This window comes from Pelophylax lessonae, assembly GCF_965119305.1.
Source record: "Pelophylax lessonae genome assembly, chromosome: 3".
Taxonomy (NCBI): domain Eukaryota; kingdom Metazoa; phylum Chordata; class Amphibia; order Anura; family Ranidae; genus Pelophylax; species Pelophylax lessonae.
This window is the reverse complement of record NC_138770.1, coordinates 287,129,689-287,153,689: the sequence shown is the minus strand read 5'-3', so window position 1 is coordinate 287,153,689 and position 24,001 is coordinate 287,129,689. Positions and strand designations below refer to the sequence as shown.

At 44.3% G+C, this 24,001-nt stretch overlaps 1 protein-coding gene across 3 annotated transcripts in view; it reads right to left on the bottom strand.

The window, feature by feature from the left end:
* ACAP2 (ArfGAP with coiled-coil, ankyrin repeat and PH domains 2) overlaps window positions 1–24,001 on the bottom strand; it is a 162,291-nt gene that overhangs the window by 68,031 nt on the left and 70,259 nt on the right. For all 3 annotated transcript variants that reach the window (XM_082249893.1, XM_082249895.1, XM_082249894.1), the window contains exons 5-7: window positions 17,271–17,329; window positions 10,480–10,663; window positions 1,608–1,652 (exon numbers count right to left, since the gene is read on the bottom strand). In XM_082249893.1, coding sequence (XP_082106019.1) covers window positions 1,608–1,652; window positions 10,480–10,663; window positions 17,271–17,329 — 288 coding nt within the window. The remainder of the gene's footprint in view (window positions 1–1,607; window positions 1,653–10,479; window positions 10,664–17,270; window positions 17,330–24,001) is intronic.

The following is a 24,001-nucleotide window of genomic DNA, read 5'->3' as shown; positions in this document are numbered from 1 at the left end:
TTGGGGTAATCTGAGGTGTGATGGTGCAGCAATGGGGGTTATTGGAGTTGTGATGATTCAGGTGCTGTGAGGTGTAAGGTGCAGGAATTGGGCTGATCTGAGCTTTAAAAGTGAAAGAATAAGGGCTGATCTGAGGTGTGAAGTTGCAGAAACTGAGGTGATCTGAGGTGCGATGGTTCAGGAATTGGGGCTGCTCTGTGGTGTAAAGGTGCAGGGACTGGGGTGATCTGAGGTGTGAAGGTGCAGGGACTGGGCTGATCTGAGGTGTGAAGGTTCAGGAATTGGGCTGATCGGAGGTGTGAAGGTTCAGGAATTGGGCTGATCGGAGGTGTGAAGGTTCAGGAATTGGGCTGATCGGAGGTGTGAAGGTTCAGGAATTGGGCCAAAAAAAAGTTTAAATATCAAATGTTAGAAAAATTGAAAACAGTTAAGGTGAGGAGGGGAAGAACAGGTCCATTAGTGATAATTACGATAAACTTAGGATTAATAGGGGTTAATTAGGCACACATTTTATTAAATATACAATTTTATTATTTTTTGTTTTTTTACTTTTTAGTTGCTTTAACCAACATCATATGCAGATCCAAGATCATCCCTTCATCTGAAGATGAATAAAACAAAGTAGATACAAAGAAACATTGTTACTTTTGGATCTACTTATCTTGCCCCTGAATAGTTCTTATAAACACTGAGACAGGTTGCTATATTTGAGATTCGAACTGGCGACCCTAGTGCTGCTAGGTAAAAGTGCTAATCACGTATGCATATCAATGAAGTTGTTTTGATCATGTGTAGCACAACTTGTGTCCAAAGCTGGTAAATAAAAAATGAATTGGCAAATAACATACACATCAGACAACAGGTATTGTTACAGTCTGAAAAACTACTAGGGATCTGGAACATTAAATTTGATATAAACATTTGAAAAAAGTCTATTCACATTAGTCACTGTCCCAACAGCACTCACACTATGCATAATTAGGGAAGTCAAAAAATCTACCAACCAGTATATTTTAGGACTTTTGAATGGAAAAAAATCACCTGGAGAAAAATCATACTGACATGGGAGAACACGCAAACTCCATGCAGAATTGTCCTGGGTGGAATCTGAACCAAAAACTGCCAACCATTAGGCCACTTTTTTATAGATGTCAAAAGAGCTAAACCACCCAGGGATATATCTATTGGACACTATAGTGTTGAGATCCCTGAGTTGGAGACGAGTTCACAGGTCTACACAACTGCAGCAACAATTAAGAGGGCTTCCCAGCCTGTGTGTTCATACATCTGGCTGATAGACAAGTGTTTAAGGTTCACTACTTAAAACAGGATGCAAAACTAATGCAGGAGTAGCACTGAGGTAACAAATGTAGTACTTTTAAGATAGGTTAGAAGAGGTCAGATTAACACACAGTAAAAACTGCTCCATTTTTTTTTTAATTTTCAATCTGAATGTATTTACTGAGTGATCAGCATCTATTTTAAAATGGAACTGTAAACTTTGCATGGGCACTTATTATCCATCTTCAATCAGTGACATAAAAGACAATACAGACCTACAGAGCTGTTCTATATTTAAGGCTGATAAACATACATTTAGTACTTACAGATTTTAAAATCTCAGATCTCCTTTTGGACTGAAGTACATTTATCTACAAAAGAGAAAAAAAAAAGCGAGATCCATTAAGCTGACCACGGGTATACCATTTTATAGCATGCAAACCACTGCTCAGTATGTATAATATATGAGCTTTCACTAATATGATAAGCATCCACAGTTTCCAGTGCAAAGGCCATGCCTAATTACAACTCTGTAAAGGTCAAGCTAATGTGAACATTGGAATTTGCATTAGCAATTAAATAGCAACTACATAACCTTCTGCAGCGCGTCCATTAAAGGACAGACAGCAAGAAGCATGTGTGTATTTTTCAGAATAGGATTGACTCGAGCTGGGAAAGTAATGCATGTTTACATCAGTTATACCTAGTACCCAAGAAATGGATTCTGCACCACTAAATGGCAAATCCACACAACAGATTTATTTTTGGCTGCAGTCTAAACCTGATGAAGGGCAGAGATGCCTGAACCTACTATTGAGCATACTTACTGTGTACAGTATCTATGTGTGAAATATACCCTGCTCAGGTCAGAGGATTATTCACAGTCTTGCTTAACCACTTAAAGACCAGGCCTATTTCTGACAAGTTAAAATTTGTATTTTTCGCAAAACAATTACTAAGAACCCCCAAACATTATATATATATTTTTAGCAGAGACTCTGGAGAATAAAATGGCGGTCGTTGCAAAATTTTATGTCACACAGTGGTCTTTCAAAGCAATTTTTTTGGAAAAAATACACTTCACTGAAATTAAAAGGAACTAAACAGTAAAGTTAGCCCAATTCTTTTGTATACTGTGAAAGATGAGGTTACGCCGAGTAAATCGATACCCAACATTTTACTCTTTAAAATTGCATGCAGTCATGGAATGGCGACCAACTATAGTACCTAAAAATCTCCATAGGCGACGCTTTCAAAATTTTTAGCAGTTACCAGTTTAGAGTTACAGAGGAGGTAATTTGCTAGAATTATTGCTCTCGCGTTAATGATCGCAGCGATACCTCCCATGTGTGATTTAAACACTGTTTACATTTGCGGATGTGACTTACGTATGCATTTTATTTGGCGTGGGAGCACATGGGGATGGGGGTGCTTTTTAAAATGTCTTTTTTACTTATTTATTTTACGCTCCCTCCTGCTGCTTGTGATAACGGCCGAGCGGCTAATTAGTCGCATCGGTTGTTATCACATGAAAGACAACTGTCTGCTATAGAAAACGGTACCGGGGTGATGCCTGTAGCTGCAGACATCACTCCGGTACAACCACATCCTCAAAATGACATACAGGTATGTGACGGGAAGTGGGACTTCAATCTCCCAATCAACATTGATTATTTTTAATCCTCATGCTGCTAGCATTAGTAAATAGATAGGAAAATATATCATATTTACGCATTTTAAAAATTATTGTTTTTTTTTTTTTTTTTACATTTCTTTAGTTACTTCCTGGTTTCCAATCCTAGGCAAATGATGTCATACATCCCAAGAGTCTTCAGGAGGGGAGGAGAGAAGGAGGGGCTTTCTTAGCTAAGCACACTCTCCTGCATGCATGATTGAGCTAAGGGCAGATGGATTCCAGGAAGTAAATGCAACATTAATCATTTGCACTAACTCCAGATGGGCAAATGCTAGGGGGGTGTTTTACAAAGTAATTTTTCAACAAAATAAAGCATAGAGACAATAAATATGGTTTGTGGTGCTCAGATGTAGTGAAGATTTGCTTCAAACCTATTCATGTAATTTTCTGCCATAAATATTACAGGCTAAGCATAAACACATTTATGTTTCAGCAACATCAAGTGACTATCCTTGTCTCTTTTGGATTGGAGCATGACAACCACTCCATCCACATGAAGTTCTGACTCACTAATGTCAACAATTTAGAATTTCAGGCTGAGAATAGTTTATTCCCCCCCCCCCCCAAAGTTTGTGCGATTTCTCATATGAAGGCTCCATAAAGTTTCATATGTATGGGCTTTGAAGTCACTTATGTGTTTTCATTTATTATGATTTTTATTGAAGTTTTGCATCAATATTAACACAAACACAATCGTTCATATAATCTTCAGTTACCGGTCTCTCTAGTCCTAAATAAATCTACCACATTCTACATTATCATAGAGAGGCTCAAGTATACATTTATAGTCTCCCATAAGAGGAAAAATTCTTAAAACATCTTCTCCTCCATAAACCCAACCCCCAGCCACTTAGGGAATAGAAAAAAAAAAAAAAGGGTCAATTCTTTCTCCTCTCCCTCCCATTATCTTTCCCCAGTTCAATTAACTTATTTACTAATTAGCCCACTCCCAACAACTCCCTCCATCTTCAAGGATGCACAGAAAGATTTCCATGGGGACCATACTGCGAGCAAACTCCCGCTGTTGTCATTTATCATTCCGGTCAATTCTTCCATTCTCTGTAAATATTACATTTCCTCTACTCACTCTACTATTTCTAGGGTGTCAGGAGGTCTCCAAAATCTTGGTATTACAGACTTTACGGTCGACAAACAAAAGTGTAGGAGTGCCTTCTTGATCTCCCTAGCAGAGCCTGGAAGGATCAACAGCAAAGCTGCCTGCGGCGCACAAGCAGCTTCTCCATTCGTTATAAAATGATATACGTTGAATATAGTTGTCCAAAAGGGTACCTTTTTGGGCATGTCCACCACGAATAGAGCAATGTGCCCAAGTGTGTTTGGCATCTCCAACAGATATTTGACATTTGAGGAAATATTCTTTGCAGCCTAACCGGATATTGATGTCATCTTGATATTAGTTTAAAGTTATTTTCTTGTACTTTACGAAGGACATTTTATGTGTCCTCAAATGCTTTTCTGGTGTCTTCCTGTCAGATTGTATTCCCTAATTCACTTTCCAACGCATTAAAAAAAAAAAAAAAAAAAAAAAAAAAAGGAAAAACCGTTGTGTCCCCATCTTAAGATTTGTTCTTCTTGCCTCAGGATATGGACCGCTCACTCCTTTCTAACCAAGCTGTGGCCGCAGCAGGTGTGTCAAAAAACGGAACCACTCCTTGTGCAGCGACTCTCAGTCATGCCGCGTATAACATGGAAAATTGTAGATTTATCTCCCACAGCTGCCTCTTGATATCTATAAATCTCACCCTTCTTCTCTGTACCTCTGCAGAGAAATCTGGGAAGAACAAGATTTTTTTTCCCCATTAAACCTAATTTCTTTAATTTCTCTTGCTTTTTTTAATATTATTTCTCTATCCTTAAAAAGAAGCAGTTTAATAATCACTGGTTTTGGGATCCCTTCCAAAGTAGGGGTTCTCATCGGGACTCTATGAGCCCTTTCTATAGCAAAAAAGGAGGATAGTTTTTCTTTCCCAAACACCTCCAGCAGCCATTTTTCCAGAAAGTTTCTCATGTTATTCCCTTCACGCTTTTCCGGCAGTCCGATTATGCAAACGTTGTTCCTCTTTAGTCTATTCTCCAGATCTTCTAGTTTATCATTTTGCTCCTCAACTGTTCCCTTTAATAACTCAATTTCTTGTTTCATGGGTTTTATTTCATCCTCCACTCCAATGACTCTGCTTTCCAGCTCCATGGTGCGTTCCCATGCCTTGGGTATGTCATGTCTGAAAAATGACATTTCCTCTTTTATATCTTTTAGCTGGTCCATCATTTCAGATAGGGCAGATTTGCATCCCTCTACTGCTGTTAATACCGATCTTAAAGACGGTTCCTCCACCACTGAGGCATCTAAACCAAAGAGGTCAGATGATCTCCCTGCGGCCGGGGTAAAAGGATTCTGAAACCGATTTAGAGGGCCTGTCACTTGGGCTTAACCCCTTAGGAATTGCAGAAGGTGACAGAGATATCCTAGGTTGCGACCCTTTCGCAATATTTTGGGATTGAGATTGATTGTGTGCAAACAGTTCTAGTTTAGCTGCTGCTTCCTTATTTTTTTCCTTTACTGTCCGTTGGGGTTGTGAGCTAGAAGCCTCCTGCAGCCCTGATGTATCTCCCGTTCTCCTTGTCATTGCCTCTAGCCTTATATTTCAAATACTATACTAAAAAGCAGTCTTAGTGCTAGGCATATGACCCTCACTCAAACTGTTTTAAACAAAGACTTAAGCAATGGAAAAAGGAGATGAAAGAGGAGATGTCAGACTCACTTATCTGTATAATTTCGGATACCAATATCGGAGTGCAGATAATCCAGTAGTCCGTTAGCCATGAAGGCTTTCTGCAAGCCGGAGTCGGTTTGATAAAGGGTTAATAGCCGTTTTAAACAAAGTCCTCAAACCTAACTTTCTAGCGATTCACCAAGAACTCATTCCATATCAGCAGGGGATTAATTGAGAGGGCCAGAGAGCAGAGAAAGGCCAAGGGGAGCCAAGGGTAACCAGAGCACACCAGCAGAGGCTAACAGGGACAGAGGTCAATAAGGGCTGATAAGGTCCTGGCAACACGTCACTCACCACAGTCTCCAAGGACCGTCCCAGCCACCACCGCCACCAACACAGCTGAGCCAGATCATTTCTCTGCCAGCACTAACACCAGCGTCACTACTCCCCCGCTCACTCTTCCACCTCCCACACCTCACTCTCCGCACACGCTGGTCAGCTCGTCAGGATGTCAGAGCACAGGTGAGCCATGCGCGCTGCTCACATCACACCGGACCACTCCCCCCTTGCTTTTTCTTGAAGCAAAATATACTATCTATGAGTCAGGCCATAAGTACTCCTCTATGGTAAAGTGCTAAATTTAGAAATCCCTCCTTGTTGCTTCTTCCTTATAAGCATGTCATATTTTAATCTTGGTGTTTTTAATTCAAGCATATTTAGCTGCATTTGATGGAAAATTTAACATTTTAATATAACAAAAAAAAAAAAAGTCTTGACTCGATTTATCTGCAGTTCAAACACACCAACAAAAGCGATTATAAAGGCAATGTGGTGGGGTTTTTTTACCCTAATCCATTCCTTGCATTAAGGTGAAAGAAAATATTTTAAAAAGTTGTTTCCCAGCCCCCTCTTCTCCATAAAGACTTACCTGAGCCCAATCTTGATCCAGCACAGCCCAACCCTTCTCGGAGACTCTGCAGCAGAGGGAGCCTGCTGCTCTCAGTCAAATCCTTCTTGTGAGGGTCAACTTTTCTCCTTACAATACTTAGCTTAACACTAGCTCTTGCATACAAGTCCACCCAAAATGGGGCATTTATTATGAACTATAATATAGATTTGTTATAATAAATATATATATGTCAGGTCCATAAATATTGGGCCATCGACACAATTCTAATCTTTTTGTCTTTATCTTCTATACACCACCACAATGGATTTGAAATGAAACAATTAAGATGTGCTTTAACTGTAGACTTTCAGCTTTAATTTAAGGGTATTTACATCCAAATCAGGTGAACGGTGTAGGAATTACAACAGTTTGTATATGTGCCTCCCACTTTTTAAGGGACCAAAAGGTAATGGGACAGATTAACAATCATAAATTAAACTTTCACTTTTTAATACTTGGTTGCAAATCCTTTGCAGTCAATTACAGCCTGAAGTCTGGAACACATAGAAATCACCAGAAGCTGGGTTTCATCCCTGGTGATGCTCTGCCAAGCCTCTACTGCAACTGTCTTCAGTTCCTGCTTGTTCTTGGGGCATTTTCCCTTCAGTTTTGTCTTCAGCAAGTGAAATGCATGCTCAATCAGATTCAGGTCAGGTGATTGACTTGGCCATTGCATAACATTCCACTTCTTTCCCTTAAAAAACTCTTTGGTTGCTTTCGCAGTATGCTTCAGGTCATTGTCCATTTGCACTGTGAAGCGCTGTCCAATGAGTTCTGAAGCATTTGGCTGAATATGAGCAGATATTGCCTGAAACATTTCTTAATTCATCCTGCTGCTTTTGTCAGCAGTCACATCATCAATAAATACAAGAGAACTAGTTCCATTGTCAGCCATACATGCCCACACCAGGACACTACCACCACCATGCTTCACTGATGAGGTGGTATGCTTTGGATCATGAGCAGTTCCTTTCCTTCTCCATACTCTTCACTTTTTCTCTCTCCATCACTCTGGTACAAGTTGATCTTGGTCTCATCTGTCCATAGGATGTTGTTCCAGAACTGTGAAGTTTGGCAAACTCTAATCTGGCCTTCCTGTTTTTAAGGCTCACCAATGGATTACATCTTGTGGTGAACCCTCTGTATTCACTCTGGTGAAATCTTCTCTTGATTGTTGACTTTGACACACATACACCTACCTCCTGGAGAGTGTTCTTGATCTGGCCAACTGTTGTGAAGGGTATTTTCTTCACCAGGGAAAGAATTCTTCGGTCATCCACCAGTTGTTTTCCATGGTCTTCCAGCTCTTTTGGTGTTGCTGAGCTCCCCGGTGCGTTCTTTCTTTTTAAGGAATGTTCCAAACAGTTGATTTGGCCACACCTAGTGTTTTTGCTATCTCTCTGATGGGTTTGTTTTGTTTTTTTAGCCTAATGATGGCTTGCTTCACTGGTAGTGACAGCTCTTTTGAGCTCATATTGAGAGTTGACAGCAATAGATTCCAAATGCAAATAGCACACTTGAAATTAACTCTGGACCTTTTATCTGCTCCTTGTAAATGGGATAATGAGGGAATAACACACACCTGGCCATGGAACAGCCAATTGTCCCATTACTTTTAGTCCCTTAACAAGTGGGAGACACATATACAAACTAATGTAATTCCTACACCTTTCACCTGATTTGGATGTAAATACCCTCAAATTAAAGCACTTCTTGTTTGTTTCATTTCATCCATTGTGGTGGTGTATAGAGCCAAAAAGATTAGAATTGTGTCAATGTCCCAATATTTATGGACCTGACTGTATGTATGTATGTATGTATGTATGTATGTCTGTCTATATATATATATATATATATATATATATAGCTATTGGCTATTGTGCTTGTGATGTGTGTGAATGTATTATTTGTGTGCAACCTTAGTGATCGTCTCTACTATACTAGGTTTTTGTTGCGGATTCTTTAGCACTTTCATCTAGAGCAGCCTTTTTCACTCCGGGTGCTTTCAGGGGTGCCTTGGCAAAATACACAGAAATTGCCCAAAAACTGTGTATAAGTCAGTGGGTAGATCAAGCCTGCCTATTGGTTACACAAAGCACAGGGTAGGCATCCTAACAACCAATGATGTCATTAGTTGATAAGGAAGATGTCGTGCCCCTGAACAGCATCCTTGTTTGCCCCTCCCCTACACCTCTCTCTCTGCTACATACTGAATATTGATATTTGCTACTCTTATATGAATTTCATGACGGCATGCTGAAGTACTTAATAAAACGTTGAAAAAAAAAAAATCCTGTGAGGGGGGAGCAGGGCCGAGCTGTGCTATGTGTCTATGAATGCAGAAAGATTGGCTCAGGATCAAGCCTTAAAGTCAGCCCACATAGCAAGTCCTTTGCTATGGGGACAGATAGAGTATAGGAGTGGACAGCACTTGCGAGAGACCCTATACAAGGAGGTTCAGGGCCACTCAGTGCAAAACCATTGCAGAGAACCGGTAAGTATAACAGGTTTGTTATTAAAAGAAAATGTGAACCATTACAATCACTTTTTTAGAACATGCTGTGCTCAAAGAAACACAATGCAATGCAAAACAGGTCACATGCAGCCTCTAAGCTTCCATGTGTATTGTTTAATTATGGTTGGTAGGATTTTGCTGACCTGATTTTGACGCAAATGCAGAACACTCCTGGACATGGGCCTCAATTCTTACAAATTTATACCTTAGGGACATCATCTCAAGTTGCCCAATATATAAGATGGTCAATAGAAACAACTGCCAAATAATCATTCTGTACTGAACTATTTTCACATAAAACATAGAAGACAAGCAGCACTGCTTTGGAAGCTCCTGTCAATCACCTCCCTTGCAGGAGGAGCAGGGGAAGGGCCTTCTGTGTTTAGACTGGGCTGCTTCTTCACGTGGACACATATCAGACAAGTTTAATTAATATAGGGGCACACATGCAATAAGGATGATGGGTAAAAATATGAGTGTGTGCTTTCCCACCCGGAAGTTCTAGAAAGTCGCACTCAGGAGCCTGGAGGATGTGGCTTAAAGCGGTAGTATACCGCTTTTTTTTTACTTTTAACTACAGGTAAGCCTATAATAAGGCTTACCTGTAGGTACAATTAATATCTCCTAAACCTGCACGGTTTAGGAGATATTACCACTGCATGCAGCCGCTGACGATTGCGGCGCATGCGCTCTGAAGGTCCAGCGGAACTTCAGAGTTCCTCGCCAAAAAATTACTCCCGCGCGCATGCGCGGGAGTGACGTCATCGCAGCTCCGGCCACTCACAGCGCCAGAGCCGCTGAACCCGGAAGAGACACCGAGGGTATAATGTCAGCTCCCACAGCGGTGTCCGGGGGTCCATGTCGGGGCTTCGTTCTAAGGTACGTTTTTCATAATGAGCTAGTATGTGATGCATACTAGCTCATTATGCCTTTGTCTTGCAGGGGTTTTTTTCTTTTCTTTTCATTAGAGTATACTACCGCTTTAAGAGCAAAATAAAGGGAGTGTTTCAGAGCTTGGTGGAAAGGAACTGTTTATTATAGTTTGTAAACCGAACATATAAAAATGTGTTGTTGCGCAAAAAGATTAGGCTATAGAACTACTTTAATCATCAAAGTTAATGGTACAAAGGTTTAGTGTGAATGGGTTAGTATTCATTCATTTGGATTAGGAAATCCTAAAACCCTTCTTAAAACTGTTATATGGGGGAATGTCTGTACAGTATAAACTACTTGAGAAATGTTGTGAAATGCCCAATATTGTGAAACAGAAGTAAAGTAAGGATGAGATCAGGAAGTATCAAGTTACCTGTAAAACGTAGTCTAATGCAATGTGTCTGAAGCATTTCCTTGTTGCAGTAAGAATGTTAGTAGCTTCTTCTACCTCATGTTGTTTGGTCCGTGGAACCTGAGCATTTTTTGCCAGGGCATTTTCTTTTTCTTCACTGACTTTATCAAATTGTTTTTTAGCATCTTTGAATTTTCGAAGGTCTCTGGAACAGAAAAAACTGATTTGTTAGAAAAAACGCAGAACTCAGGTTCCATTCACACTTGTGCGATTTGGACATCAAAGTCTCACCCTTTTTTTTTTTTCCAATTGCATCCGTTCAAATCAGTGCGACTTAAAGTCACCGTGACTTTGAAGAGGTGCCTGCACTACTTTGATGCGACTTAGACCCATTGAATGTAAAGTCAGATCAAAGTCATACTGGAAATTGCAAGAGACACGCTGATGTCATTGGAGCCTCAGAGCTGTCACCAAAATAGAAGTTAAGAACTTTTTTTTTTTTTTACATGATAGCTGTAAAAATTCTAAACAGACCATATAACAAGCTGTCAAACTACAGCTCTCCATTTCTGGAATTGGCAACATAGGAAGCAAAGTACCTCATGTGCAATTGGACAATGCATACGATGAGTGACTTTCTCCCATGCATTATGTTTTTGCAGATCATTTAACTAAATTCAAACAGCACTGCACTAGACTTTCATAACACTATGGGGTCCATATAGTGCAGAGCTGATATCACTATCCACCAGACACAGCCTTATTTACAGCACATTGTGCTGTGTTTTCAGAGCCATTTATACATATCCAAGCGGCAGTGTGGAGCTTAGGGTGTCCAGGGCCGGCGTTAGGGGGGGGCAACCTGGGCAACTGCCCAGGGCCCCGAATGTCCAGGGGCCCCGTGCAGGGCTGGACTGGCCAATCGGGATGCCTGGGGCCGCTTTCAGATGGAGCAGTAGCGGAGCCAGAGGGTTGCCCTGTTGCCACCCCGATCCTGGGCCGGTGCATGGCAGTGGAGGAATCACAGGGGATCACTGTAGGAGAGCTGAAGAGGGAGGCGGGTGGAGAGCGACAGTGATTAGTTGGGGCGGCTCAGCCGCGACTGCAAAGTAAGAGAGTGGAGCTGTCAAAATGGAGAACTGATGTCGGGGTGGGCGGGGCCGATATGCGGGGCTCCGCCCCCTTTTCCATTTACCTTATAGACCGAGGTAGCAGCTAGTTACTGCCCAGTAGAAGGACCCTGGTGATGTCAGCAGACCATGTGACTCTTTGGTCACATCGTACAGAGAAGTACAGGAAGTGGACAGGAAGTGGTCACATCCCATGTAGCTGCTCTTGCAAGACAGGTGTGTTCTTGGGCTTTTATCTGCTTAAAGGTTTGGAATCTCTGATTAGGACTGTCTCAAGGGGTGGCTCTGTCTGTATATAGGGGGGGTCTCTGTCTGTATATAGGGGGGGTGGCTCTGTCTGTATATAGGGGGAGTGGCTCTGTCTGTATATAGGGGGGGGGGTGGCTCTGTCTGTATATAGGGGGGTGGCTCTGTCTGTATATAGGGGGGGGTGGCTCTGTCTGTATATAGGGGGGGGGGTGGCTCTGTCTGTATATAGGGGGGGGGTGGCTCTGTCTGTATATAGGGGGGGGTGGCTCTGTCTGTATATAGGGGGGTGGCTCTGTCTGTATATAGGGGGGTGGCTCTGTCTGTATATAGGGGGGGTGGCTCTGTCTGTATATGGGGGGGGGGTCTCTGTCTGTATATGGGGGGGTCTCTGTCTGTATATGGGGGGGTGGCTCTGTCTGTATATGGGGGGGGTGGCTCTGTCTGTATATGGGGGGGTGGCTCTGTCTGTATATAGGGGGGGTGGCTCTGTCTGTATATAGGGGGGGTGGCTCTGTCTGTATATAGGGGGGTGGCTCTGTCTGTATATAGGGGGGTGGCTCTGTCTGTATATAGGGGGGGTGGCTCTGTCTGTATATAGGGGGGGTCTCTGTCTGTATATAGGGGGGGTGGCTCTGTCTGTATATAGGGGGAGTGGCTCTGTCTGTATATAGGGGGGGTGGCTCTGTCTGTATATGGGGGGGGTGGCTCTGTCTGTATATAGGGGGGGTGGCTCTGTCTGTATATAGGGGGGGTGGCTCTGTCTGTATATGGGGGGGTGGCTCTGTCTGTATATAGGGGGGGGTGGCTCTGTCTGTATATAGGGGGGGGGTGGCTCTGTCTGTATATAGGGGGGTGGCTCTGTCTGTATATGGGGGGGTGGCTCTGTCTGTATATAGGGAGGTGGCTCTGTCTGTATATAGGGAGGTGGCTCTGTCTGTATATAGGGGGGGTGGCTCTGTCTGTATATGGGGGGGGGTCTCTGTCTGTATATGGGGGGGGGTCTCTGTCTGTATATGGGGGGGTGGCTCTGTCTGTATATGGGGGGGGTGGCTCTGTCTGTATATGGGGGGGGTGGCTCTGTCTGTATATAGGGGGGGTGGCTCTGTCTGTATATAGGGGGGGTGGCTCTGTCTGTATATAGGGGGGGTGGCTCTGTCTGTATATAGGGGGGTGGCTCTGTCTGTATATAGGGGGGGTGGCTCTGTCTGTATATGGGGGGGTGGCTCTGTCTGTATATAGGGGGGGTGGCTCTGTCTGTATATAGGGGGGGTGGCTCTGTCTGTATATAGGGGGGTGGCTCTGTCTGTATATAGGGGGGGTCTCTGTCTGTATATAGGGGGGGTGGCTCTGTCTGTATATAGGGGGGGTGGCTCTGTCTGTATATAGGGGGAGTGGCTCTGTCTGTATATAGGGGGGGTGGCTCTGTCTGTATATGGGGGGTGGCTCTGTCTGTATATAGGGGGGGTGGCTCTGTCTGTATATGGGGGGGTGGCTCTGTCTGTATATGGGGGGGTGGCTCTGTCTGTATATAGGGGGGGGTGGCTCTGTCTGTATATAGGGGGGGGGGTGGCTCTGTCTGTATATAGGGGGGTGGCTCTGTCTGTATATAGGGGGGTGGCTCTGTCTGTATATGGGGGGGTGGCTCTGTCTGTATATAGGGAGGTGGCTCTGTCTGTATATAGGGGGGGTGGCTCTGTCTGTATATGGGGGGGGGGGGGTCTCTGTCTGTATATGGGGGGGGTCTCTGTCTGTATATGGGGGGGTGGCTCTGTCTGTATATGGGGGGGGGTGGCTCTGTCTGTATATGGGGGGGTGGCTCTGTCTGTATATAGGGGGGGTGGCTCTGTCTGTATATAGGGGGGGTGGCTCTGTCTGTATATAGGGGGGTGGCTCTGTCTGTATATAGGGGGGGTGGCTCTGTCTGTATATAGGGGGGGTCTCTGTCTGTATATAGGGGGGGTGGCTCTGTCTGTATATAGGGGGAGTGGCTCTGTCTGTATATAGGGGGGGTGGCTCTGTCTGTATATGGGGGGGTGGCTCTGTCTGTATATAGGGGGGGGTGGCTCTGTCTGTATATAGGGGGGGGTGGCTCTGTCTCTATATGGGGGGGTGGCTCTGTCTGTATATGGGGGGGTGGCTCTGTCTGTATATGGGGGGGTGGCTCTGTCTGTATATGGGGGGGTGGCTCTGTCTGTATACAGGGGGGTGGCTCTGTCTGTATATGGGGGGGGGGTCTCTGTCTGTATATGGGGGGGGTCTCTGTCTGTATATGGGGGAGTGGCTCTGTCTGTATATAGGGGGGTGGCTCTGTCTGTATATGGGGGGGTGGCTCTGTCTGTATATAGGGGGGGTGGCTCTGTCTGTATATGGGGGGTGGCTCTGTCTGTATATAGGGGGGGTGGCTCTGTCTGTATATGGGGGGGTGGCTCTGTCTGTATATGGGGGGGTGGCTCTGTCTGTATATAGGGGGGGTGGCTCTGTCTGTATATAGGGGGGGTGGCTCTGTCTGTATATAGGGGGGGTGGCTCTGTCTGTATATAGGGGGGGTGGCTCTGTCTGTATATGACCTCACCACACTCTCTCCCTTCTCCTGTCAGGCGCTTACATAACGGAGTTCAGGAACGAAGCCTCCTTCTCTACTGAACAATCAGATCCCCCCAAGACAGGTCCCACCCTTCTACTTATTTCTTTTACTTTAAATAAACCAAGCTGCGCTAAACGATATAACAGTGCTATGACCACACGTGTGTATGTGATGAAAAAAATATTTTTTTCATCACATACACACGTGGGGTCATAGCACTTTTATATCGTTTAGCGTAGCTTGGTTTTATTTTATTTATTGTTTGGTGTTGTCACACTTGAAGCTGCTGCTTCATTTTCTTTCACATAGCGCGGTTATCCTTTTTTACACTTATTTCTTTTACTACTTTTTTTTATCAAGCCCCTTTTTGCTTTTATGGGTCAAACTGGGAGGGTCTGTGCTTCATTGGTGTACCACCCCATGTCTGACCTCACCTCTCCTCTGTTCTCTCTCCTCTCCTCCTAACCCCCTGTTCTCCTCTCCTCTGTTCTCTCCTCCTAACCTCCTGTTCTCCTCTCCTCTGTTCTCTCCTCTCCGTTCTCCTCTCCTCCTGACCCCCTGTTCTCCTCTCCTCCTGACCCCCTGTTCTCCTCTCCTCTGTTCTGTCCTCTCCGTTCTCCTCTCCTCCTGACCCCCTGTTCTCCTCTCCTCCTGACCCCCTGTTCTCCTCTCTGCTCCTCTGTTCTCTCCTCTCCTCCTGACCCCCCTGTTCTCATCTCCTTTCCTCTACTCCTGACCTCTCTCCCTGCGGCCCACGGGGCGCTATTGTCACACGGATCCTCCTCCTGGCCAATCAGGAAGCGGGTCCGAGACCCGCTCCCTGATTGGCCGAAAGGCGAACTCATGCCATTGGTCGAGGAGGAGGCGGAAGGACTCGAGGAGAACCGCTGCAGATAAGTGCACTGGCTTTCTGCATTAAAAGGGGGCACGCTGTGGTCAGTCTGCATTAAAAAGGGGCACGCTGTGATCTCTCTGCATTGAAAGGGGGCATGCTGTGGTCTCTCTGCAGTAAAAGGGGGCATGCTGTGGTCTCTCTGCATTAAAAGGGGGCACGCTGTGGTCACTCTGCATTGAAATGGGGCACGCTGTGGTCACTCTGCATTGAAAGGAGGCACGCTGTGGTCTCTCTGAATTGAAAGGGGGCACGCTGTGGTCAGTCTGCATTGAAATGGGGCACGCTGTGGTCAGTCTGCATTGAAATGGGGCACGCTGTGGTCACTCTGCATTGAAATGGGGCACGCTGTGGTCAGTCTGCATTGAAAGGGGGCACGCTGTGGTCAGTCTGCATTGAAAGGGGGCACGCTGTGGTCACTCTGCATTGAAAGGGGGCACGCTGTGGTCAGTCTGCATTGAAAGGGGGCACGCTGTGGTCAGTCTGCATTGAAAGGGGGCACGCTGTGGTCACTCTGCATTGAAAGGGGGCACGCTGTGGTCAGTCTACATTGAAAGGGGGCACGCTGTGGTCACTTTGCATTGAAAGGGGGCACGCTGTGGTCAGTCTGCATTGAAAGGGGGCACGCTGTGGTCAGTCTGCATTGAAAGGGGGCACGCTGTGGTCAGTCTGCATTGAAATGGGGCACGCTGTGGTCACTCTGCATTGAAAGGGGGCACGCTGTGGTCACTCTGCATTGAAATGGGGCACGCTGTGGTCACTCTGCATTGAAATGGGGCACGCTGTGGTCACTCTGCATTGAAAGGGGGCACGCTGTGGTCAGTCTGCATTGAAATGGGGCACGCTGTGGTCAGTCTGCATTGAAAGGGGGCACGCTGTGGTCAGTCTGCATTGAAATGGGGCACGCTGTGGTCATTCTGCATTGAAATGGGGCACGCTGTGGTCACTCTGCATTGAAAGGGGGCACGCTGTGGTCAGTCTGCATTGAAAGGGGCACGCACTGCATGATTTTACCTTTTATGAACAAGAAATCAACGTTGTGCTGGTATGATGACGCAATGCTATGGGGCTGGTATGTAATTTTTTCCAGGGCTGGTTTTCATACCCAGTCCGGCCCTGGCCCCATGTCACTGTCAGCAGCGGGCTCCATTTTACAAAGGGACCCCATCACTGTCAGGAGCCGGCTTCATCTTCCAAAGGGCCCCCAGCCGCCCCCTGTCAGTGTCACGCTGCCTCCGCTGCGCTATGTGCCGGCGGGCGGATACAATGTGCTGCGCAGCGCTGTGCTGCCTGTGGCCTTAAAGCCTTGTCTACACTGTCTACACTGGATTTTTTCTCGATGAAAAATTCATAGTTGCATTGATTTTGTTATATTTTATTTATTCTATTTAATGTTATTTAATTAAAGCATATTTTCATGTAGTTGTATGTTTTATTTGGTTAAATTGATTAAATGCGCCTATATTTTTGGTAGAATATAAAAAAATTTGGGGCCCCACTTTTAGGTTTGCCCAGGGCCACACTTTGTCTAAAACCGTCCCTGAGGGTGTCACAATGATCGCTGCATACCTGTGCAGGGAGGTTTCTGATTAGAGGTAAATTAGGTCCTGTAACTGCTCTCTCCTCCTCAGTTTTCTTTTTTTTACATTCATGAATGGCACTGCCTACGAGTTAGAGTCTCAAACAAGTGGGGCATAATGCAAATTTTGTGAAGCACATAACTGTGCTTTTAAAATGTGGCTGTATATTTTTTGGCCATACCACCACTTTATAACTGGGGCGCTATATGTTCTAGGAATACAGTAGTGGATGCTGTAAGAAAAGTAGTAAGATGATGTCAGAAATGATCAAGCCAAGTGTTCGTTACTGTGCAGTGTGTATACGCACCTAATAAAGCTAACTGGATAAAAGAAACCTTTAAAAGGTATCACAAAAGAGCTAACCAATGTCAACTTACTCTTTCACAAAGGACTGGAGCTGTGACTTGATTGATCTTTGGGCTTGGTCAAACAGGATCTGAAATAACATCATCATCATCTCGTTAGAACAAACATGAAATGTATTTCAAAGTTGTTTCACACTCCACCAATGATTTTCATACTAGAATTGTGAACAGATTAATAACGATTGGCAAAACACATGTACACATGTACTCCCTAACATACAGTACTGTACATAATTTAACCTCACATAACTTTTTTTTTTTCCCCCATTTTGCTTTATTCCAAGACAGACTTGTGTATTTGTGTGGAAATCAAGAAGTGAAGACTTTCACTTTTTTTTTTCCCATACTTTCCGGGAGAAAAATATCCTTATTTGCACTATGCTGTTTAACTGTCATTACAGGATTAATCGCACACGTGTCTCATACACAGAGAAAACATGTAGTCAGTAATATCATATTAGCAGTAAAATTTTTATCAGTTTCCGTTTTGAAAAATTCCACTGAGGATTTCCTTTTCCTCATATATTATCAAGCCAATGTCCAAATAAGCCAGCAAACAATACTCCTGTTAATCATTGCAGTGGCTTCAGGATACACTTGAAAGCATAGGTTAACAGCCAATAAAGACCAAACCCAAAGAAAACTTTTTTTCCAGTTTTGAGTGAGAGAAGTTAGAACATCTGTCAGGTAACACTACAAAATAAGAAGTGGGGGGGGGGGGATGGTGTTTATTTATATATATATATATATGCATATGTGCAAAGGAAGGCAGATGCCTTGCTGCCCCACACAAAACAAATAATCAGCGCAAGCACATTAAATGCCTACAACACCTCTTGCTACCTTAAAGAGTAGGACAATATAGAAGTTGCTCATGGCCATCTTGAGCAAGGGCACATGATCCATATAGCATTTACTTCCTAGAATTCATCTGCCCTTCGTTCAGTCATACAGGCAGGAGGGTGTGCTTAGCTGAGAAAACCCCTCCTCCCCTCCTGAAGACTTCTGGGATGTGTGATTTCATTTGCCTAGGCCTAGAAACCAGGAAGTAACTGGAGGAATGTAGTAAAAAAAAAAAAAAAAAAAAAAAAAGGAAATATGATATACTTTCATATCTATCTATTTACTAATTCTAGCAGCATGAAGATTAAAAATAGTTAGTGTTAACAGAGTGAAATTCTGCTTTAAATAGTATACCAGAAGGGGCATGGTTTTTCAAAGGCTACGTGAAGACGCTACCTCGCTGAGCGAACATTGGGTACCAGCTTTACAGTGGGTAACAGCAATTTCTCTCATTTTCAGCTCACAAGAGTAAGTAGTCTAAGCGAAAGACCCAGAACTCAAGGCTGACTGCTATACCAGACTCAAAGTCCAAAATCAGGGGTTTTATCCACAAGCGTGGAATACATAAGGCCTCGAGCCGTGCTTGCAACATTGTGCCTGACAGAGCAAACTTCGAAGCTTACTCCTCTGGCCCGTTCTACCTGTTGGACCAGCAGTTCCGGTAAGACTCTCAGTCACACCAGCTCTGAATCAGGCAGCAACCCAGAATGGTGACTTCACGGGATCTGTAGGAAAATACTTCTCTTTATCACCTACAAAGAAGGACCTGGAAGCCATGTTTAAGATTGCCATAAGCAGGACATGGACAACCTGCACTTGAGCCTGCAGGGCCTTCCATGAACAAACAGAAACAAGAACCAAAAAGACTGGGCGCCAAGGGGTTTAGTGACAGTTCTTATATAACAATATGCCCATAGCTGCAAGAGAGAGTCATCCTTGGGAACGAGGATGCTGGGAAGAGTCACATAAAGAAACTCTCAAAAAAGCACTTAGGACTGTAGTCAATGGGTATATGTGCTGTTGCAAAACTTCCAAGAATTTCAGTTTATTAGCATGAAGGAAGGGAAGGGAAAAATCAGCTTGATAAGGCTCCATGTAACGAAACGTGTTGTCATGGTGACCCCCCGCAACAGGTCTTGCCTGTCCGCTATCACGTTCCGTCACGCCAAGACAGCTTCCAGTCAGCGACGTCATCCCAAGGCTCCCACTCCCGGCCTTCACTAACATATGCTGCCGGCCTCCCTGTCTAGCTCAGGCACACAGTGCCTCCAGTGGCTGACCGTGGCTCCCCTTCCATTCACCGCCGGCGCCATCGGCTCGTGCTAGTGACGTCATCCCTAGGCTGCATCCCAACTACAAGAAACGTCTGATCTCTGTGATTGCCAACAAGAGTTTTGCCACCAAGCACTAAGTCATGTTTTGAGAATTACAATGCAAATCAATTTATAACTTTTTTTTAAAAATGCGTTTTTCTGGATTTTTATGTTGTTATTCTGTCTCTCACCATTAAAATAAACCGAATTTAAAATTATAGACATCTCTTTCATCTCTTTGTCAGTGGGCAAACACACAAAATCAGCAGGTGATGAAATACTTTTTTCCCCTCACTGTAACTGATCACATGTGCAGCATCTTGGCAGTTGAAGAATAAACAGAGTCCAAGATGGCAGCTTCCTTGGCTGAAAACGATGGGAGGGTTTACTTCTACTTTAACGCCTGTTTAGACTTGGTTTCCCGCACATTAACATGTCTGCTGTTGTTGTTTCTTCTTTGTAAATATAGGAAATGTTGTTTGCTATTTGATCATTAGCTTTATGGCTATCAACCGTGGGTTCCCCTGGAAGGGATTGGTTTCCTCCTCTTCTGGGTATCCCAGTCAGGTGGACACACCGATCTGCTATAGGTCTTACACGTTAAAAATGAAGCTAGATTGTGTGCAAGATTTCTTGTTTTTGTCACTCCACACACTGAAAGCTTGTTTCACCCTCATGGTGAAGGGTCATATTCTGGTCCCACTTTGTATTGTGTCCTAGTCAGCTAAAACTCCTAACCCTCAATGAGAGATCCCATAGGAACCAATACACTGGGATCTGTTATTAGCTGCTCTAGTGGATAAGCAGCTTCCTTACCTCTCTTACCCAACTAATCCCACCTCTATCTATCCTTCGAGTACATGTTCTTATCAGGTACAAGGTAATGACCCTTGACTGACCTCATCCCCCAACAGGCTTCAAACTCGAAAACGTGCAACTATTCTTGTTATCGCCGTTGGAAATTCTCAAATATTGCTTATAGATGGCCTTACTGATTATCTAGCCAGGTGACTCACTCTCACTCATCCTTTTTATTTTCTTCTCGTTTCTCTTCTTTGCTGCTTTTTCTCGCTCTACTTGGTGTGAACTCAAATCTTCAAAAAACCCTTCTCTACTCACAGTGTTAGGCAATCAAATAGATTAACTGGGCCACTCAAGTACTGACTTAAGTACCACTTCTAGGAATTCGTATTCCAGATCCACATTGCAAAGTTCACATGGGTTTTTAAACCATACACAACTTTTTTTTTTCATACCAGACTACTAGGATGCTGAAAGATCAAAATCACAAAAATGGTCATGACTTCTGTTGAAAGGATAAGCGCATTGTGATGTCTCGTTAGGAATTATGTATTCATGCTGTGACTCTGTTTTACTATGATGGAAACTTAATAAATCTTCTTATTTAAAAACAGTATTCCAAACGAAACCATTTATTTCTAATACTGGATGAATAACATATTGCCCATCATTTCAGTGCCTCTAAAGCAGGTGCCTTCATCCCACTTAACAAAATCCCTACTTTTTGGTCCTATGTATATTTAGCCTTTTAAGAATTCAGCCTCTTTGAAGAAATCAAAACCTTGGCACATATTCATGTACGCTTATCCACTCCTGATCCTATAAAGATGAGCACATGCTGTAATCCAAGACAAGACAAATGCCAGCTGCCAGTTTGCACGGATCAAAAATGGGTACTGCGGAAGTTCTGAAGACATATCTTGTGTTTCCTGCAGAAACGAACAAGCAAAGTCTCTATGTAGTTTACAAACCCTCCCTATGATAATCTCGGCCCCTAAAATCTTCCCCTAGACCCCAATCTTTTGAAAGTGTATGCCAAAATCAGAAAACACAGGCAAATGTTAAAAATGACCACAATTAAAAGTCATCAAGTGCAATAACATGATGAAAAATAGCAAAAAAATATACAGTAACTCAAACCAATCAATCATAACTCAGTGGTCATTTATTATGCCTAAAGAAGACCCGAACTGAAGCTTCTACAACAAAAGGCATCAAAGGACAAGTGACTAGTCTCTGGTATTTCCTGTGCTCTCCCTGCAGCTGATCTTTTCCCCCATTCTGAAATACCATGCCTTGTTCTGCACTGTGTCCCTGTATAGAAGTCACTATCTTTGTAGCAGAGAGCAGGGCTTTACTTCTTCATTTCAGAGCAGACACCGCCCCCCCCCCCCCTCCCCGATGAATGGTGGGTTAATTTTCAAGGAGCAGCGTTAGAGGAGGAAGAAGCACAGATCCACAGAATGAATGAAGCAGAATCAGAGATTCTTTGCAATGCAACTTCCCGCTCAGCAATGAAAACAGTGAGCAACACAGCAGTGACATCTTATTCCAAATCCTTTGAGACAAGCAGTCAGAGGCAGCAATGACTTAAAAGATCTCACATTAAACATATTTATGTCCACTTTTGACACCATGTTATACTCATATTTAGGGTTTAACTTGCAGGTGGTTTTGTCTGCTCCGCAGCAGCTGTCACTTTGGATTTTTGAGTGGGCACTGTAAAGCACTGCTCACACAGCCACGTCATTCATTTACTGAACTACAAGTCCCATGTGCCAACGTGGCATACAAACTTGTAGTTCTCAATTAAAATCTAGCATGGTGATTACCACACTTACAATGCATCAAAGCTCCCTGCAGCTCAGTAACTAAAAGCCCATACCTCGATGCGGACAAGGAGCTAGAGGAAGAGTCTGTAGGAGCCTGCGCATTGCACCTTGACGTCATCTGTGACATAAGGGGGCGGGGTCTCCCGATGATGTCATCTGGCGGCCACGCCCCTAATGGCTATATAATAAGCTGCAGAGACCGGAGACCGGCATAATCACTGGAGACGTCGTCGGAGGAGGAGGACCGGAGGAAGAAGAAGAGCCGACAGCAAAAGAGCAGAAGAACAGAAGACCGGAGAGGAGAAGACAAGAAGAGTGGACAGCAAAAGAGCATAAGACCGGAGAGGGAGAAGACCAGATGAAGATTTTTAATAAACTTTCCAAAACGTCTCCTGTCGTTATTTACACACACTGCCTTTTATGGGGTGAATGGGTAGGGGTACAGTGTACCCCATACCCATTCACATAGGGAGGGGGTCTGGGATCTGGGGGGCCCCCTTGTTAAAGGGGGCTTCCAGATTCCGATGAGCCCCCTGCCCGCAGACCCCCACAACCACCGGCCAGGGTTGTGGGGATGAGGCCCTTGTCCTCATCAACATGGGGGCAAGGTGCTTTGAGGTGGGGGGTGCAGAGCACCCCCTGCCCCAAAGCACCCACACCCCCCCATGTTGAGGTGCGTGTGGCCTGGTATGGTCCAGGGGGGGTGGGGGCGCTCGCTCATCCCCTCCCCCTTCCTGGCCTGCGTGCTCGGATAAGGGCCTGGTTTGGAACCTGGGGGGAACCCCATGCCGTTTTTGTTCCCCATTTTGGCGTGGAGTTCCCCCTCAAGATTCTCACAGCGCAAGTCGCGCCGCAAGTCGGATCACCCTGATCCGACTTGCGGTGCGACTTCCATTCAAATCAATAGGCTCCCATAGGGAACCATTGATTTTGAATGGAGGAAGAAAAAACGCTGCTAAAAGCTACTGTGGCCAAACGTGCAATAACGCTAATGGAAAAAGCTACTGAAAGCACGTTTTTACAGCTGCTTTTTCCGGCGTCAAGAAACAGCTTTGGAGCTCGTTTTTATGACGCCCTGTGTGCATGGAGCCTTAGGCCCTCTTCACACCTGAGCGTTTTTCAGCTCATAAAAAAGCTCATCTCTGAAGTCTCAAAACGCCCAACAAGCAAAATCCCATTCATTTCATGGCCCCTGTTCACATATGAGCTTTTTGTCGCCTGAAGCAAAATGCCTGAAGCTCAAAAAAAGTAGGAGCTTCTATTTTGGCAGATTACAAGCGTTTTTGTTAGATATCAATGCCTGCCTCCAAACACCTGCAAACAACACCAACGCCCGAAAAAACACCTGAAAAATGCCCAAAAAAAATGATACGCTCAGGTGTGAATGGAGCCTCAAGTTACAAGTTTGTAGGCAAAACAAGTGCACTGCTGCTTTTCAAGGCAAAAGGGTAATTTCTCAGGGTACTCCTCTGACACAATTAACATTTCTAGATTTTTCCCTATAACATAGCAAATCTTCAGCTTTTGAGTTCAGGCTCACATTAGGTGTTCACAGACTGATATGCTTTATTTCTTTAGTGTACAGGATAGCACTTTGTTACAAAATACCACTATTATAATAAATAAATTTGTGAATTAAGACCATTCTTTTTTCATACAACAATTTGATTCTATGAACTGCATAAAACCAATGGGATTTAACTATTTCCCACCTTCCAGCCTATAGTCAATGGAAGGCTGGGCATGCCTCTCGTCTATCCGGGTGGACGTCATATGCTGTCACCGGCTGCGTCTACCAGACACAGCCAATGACCGATCACTGTATTGGCCTGCTGCTGGTACGATGTGACCACTGTAACCAATCACATCAGGTCACATCACAGTTGTAAACAAAGGACGGATTCCTTTAAAGCCATCCATTGTGTACAATTGAACAAATTGGGGGAAAGGGGAG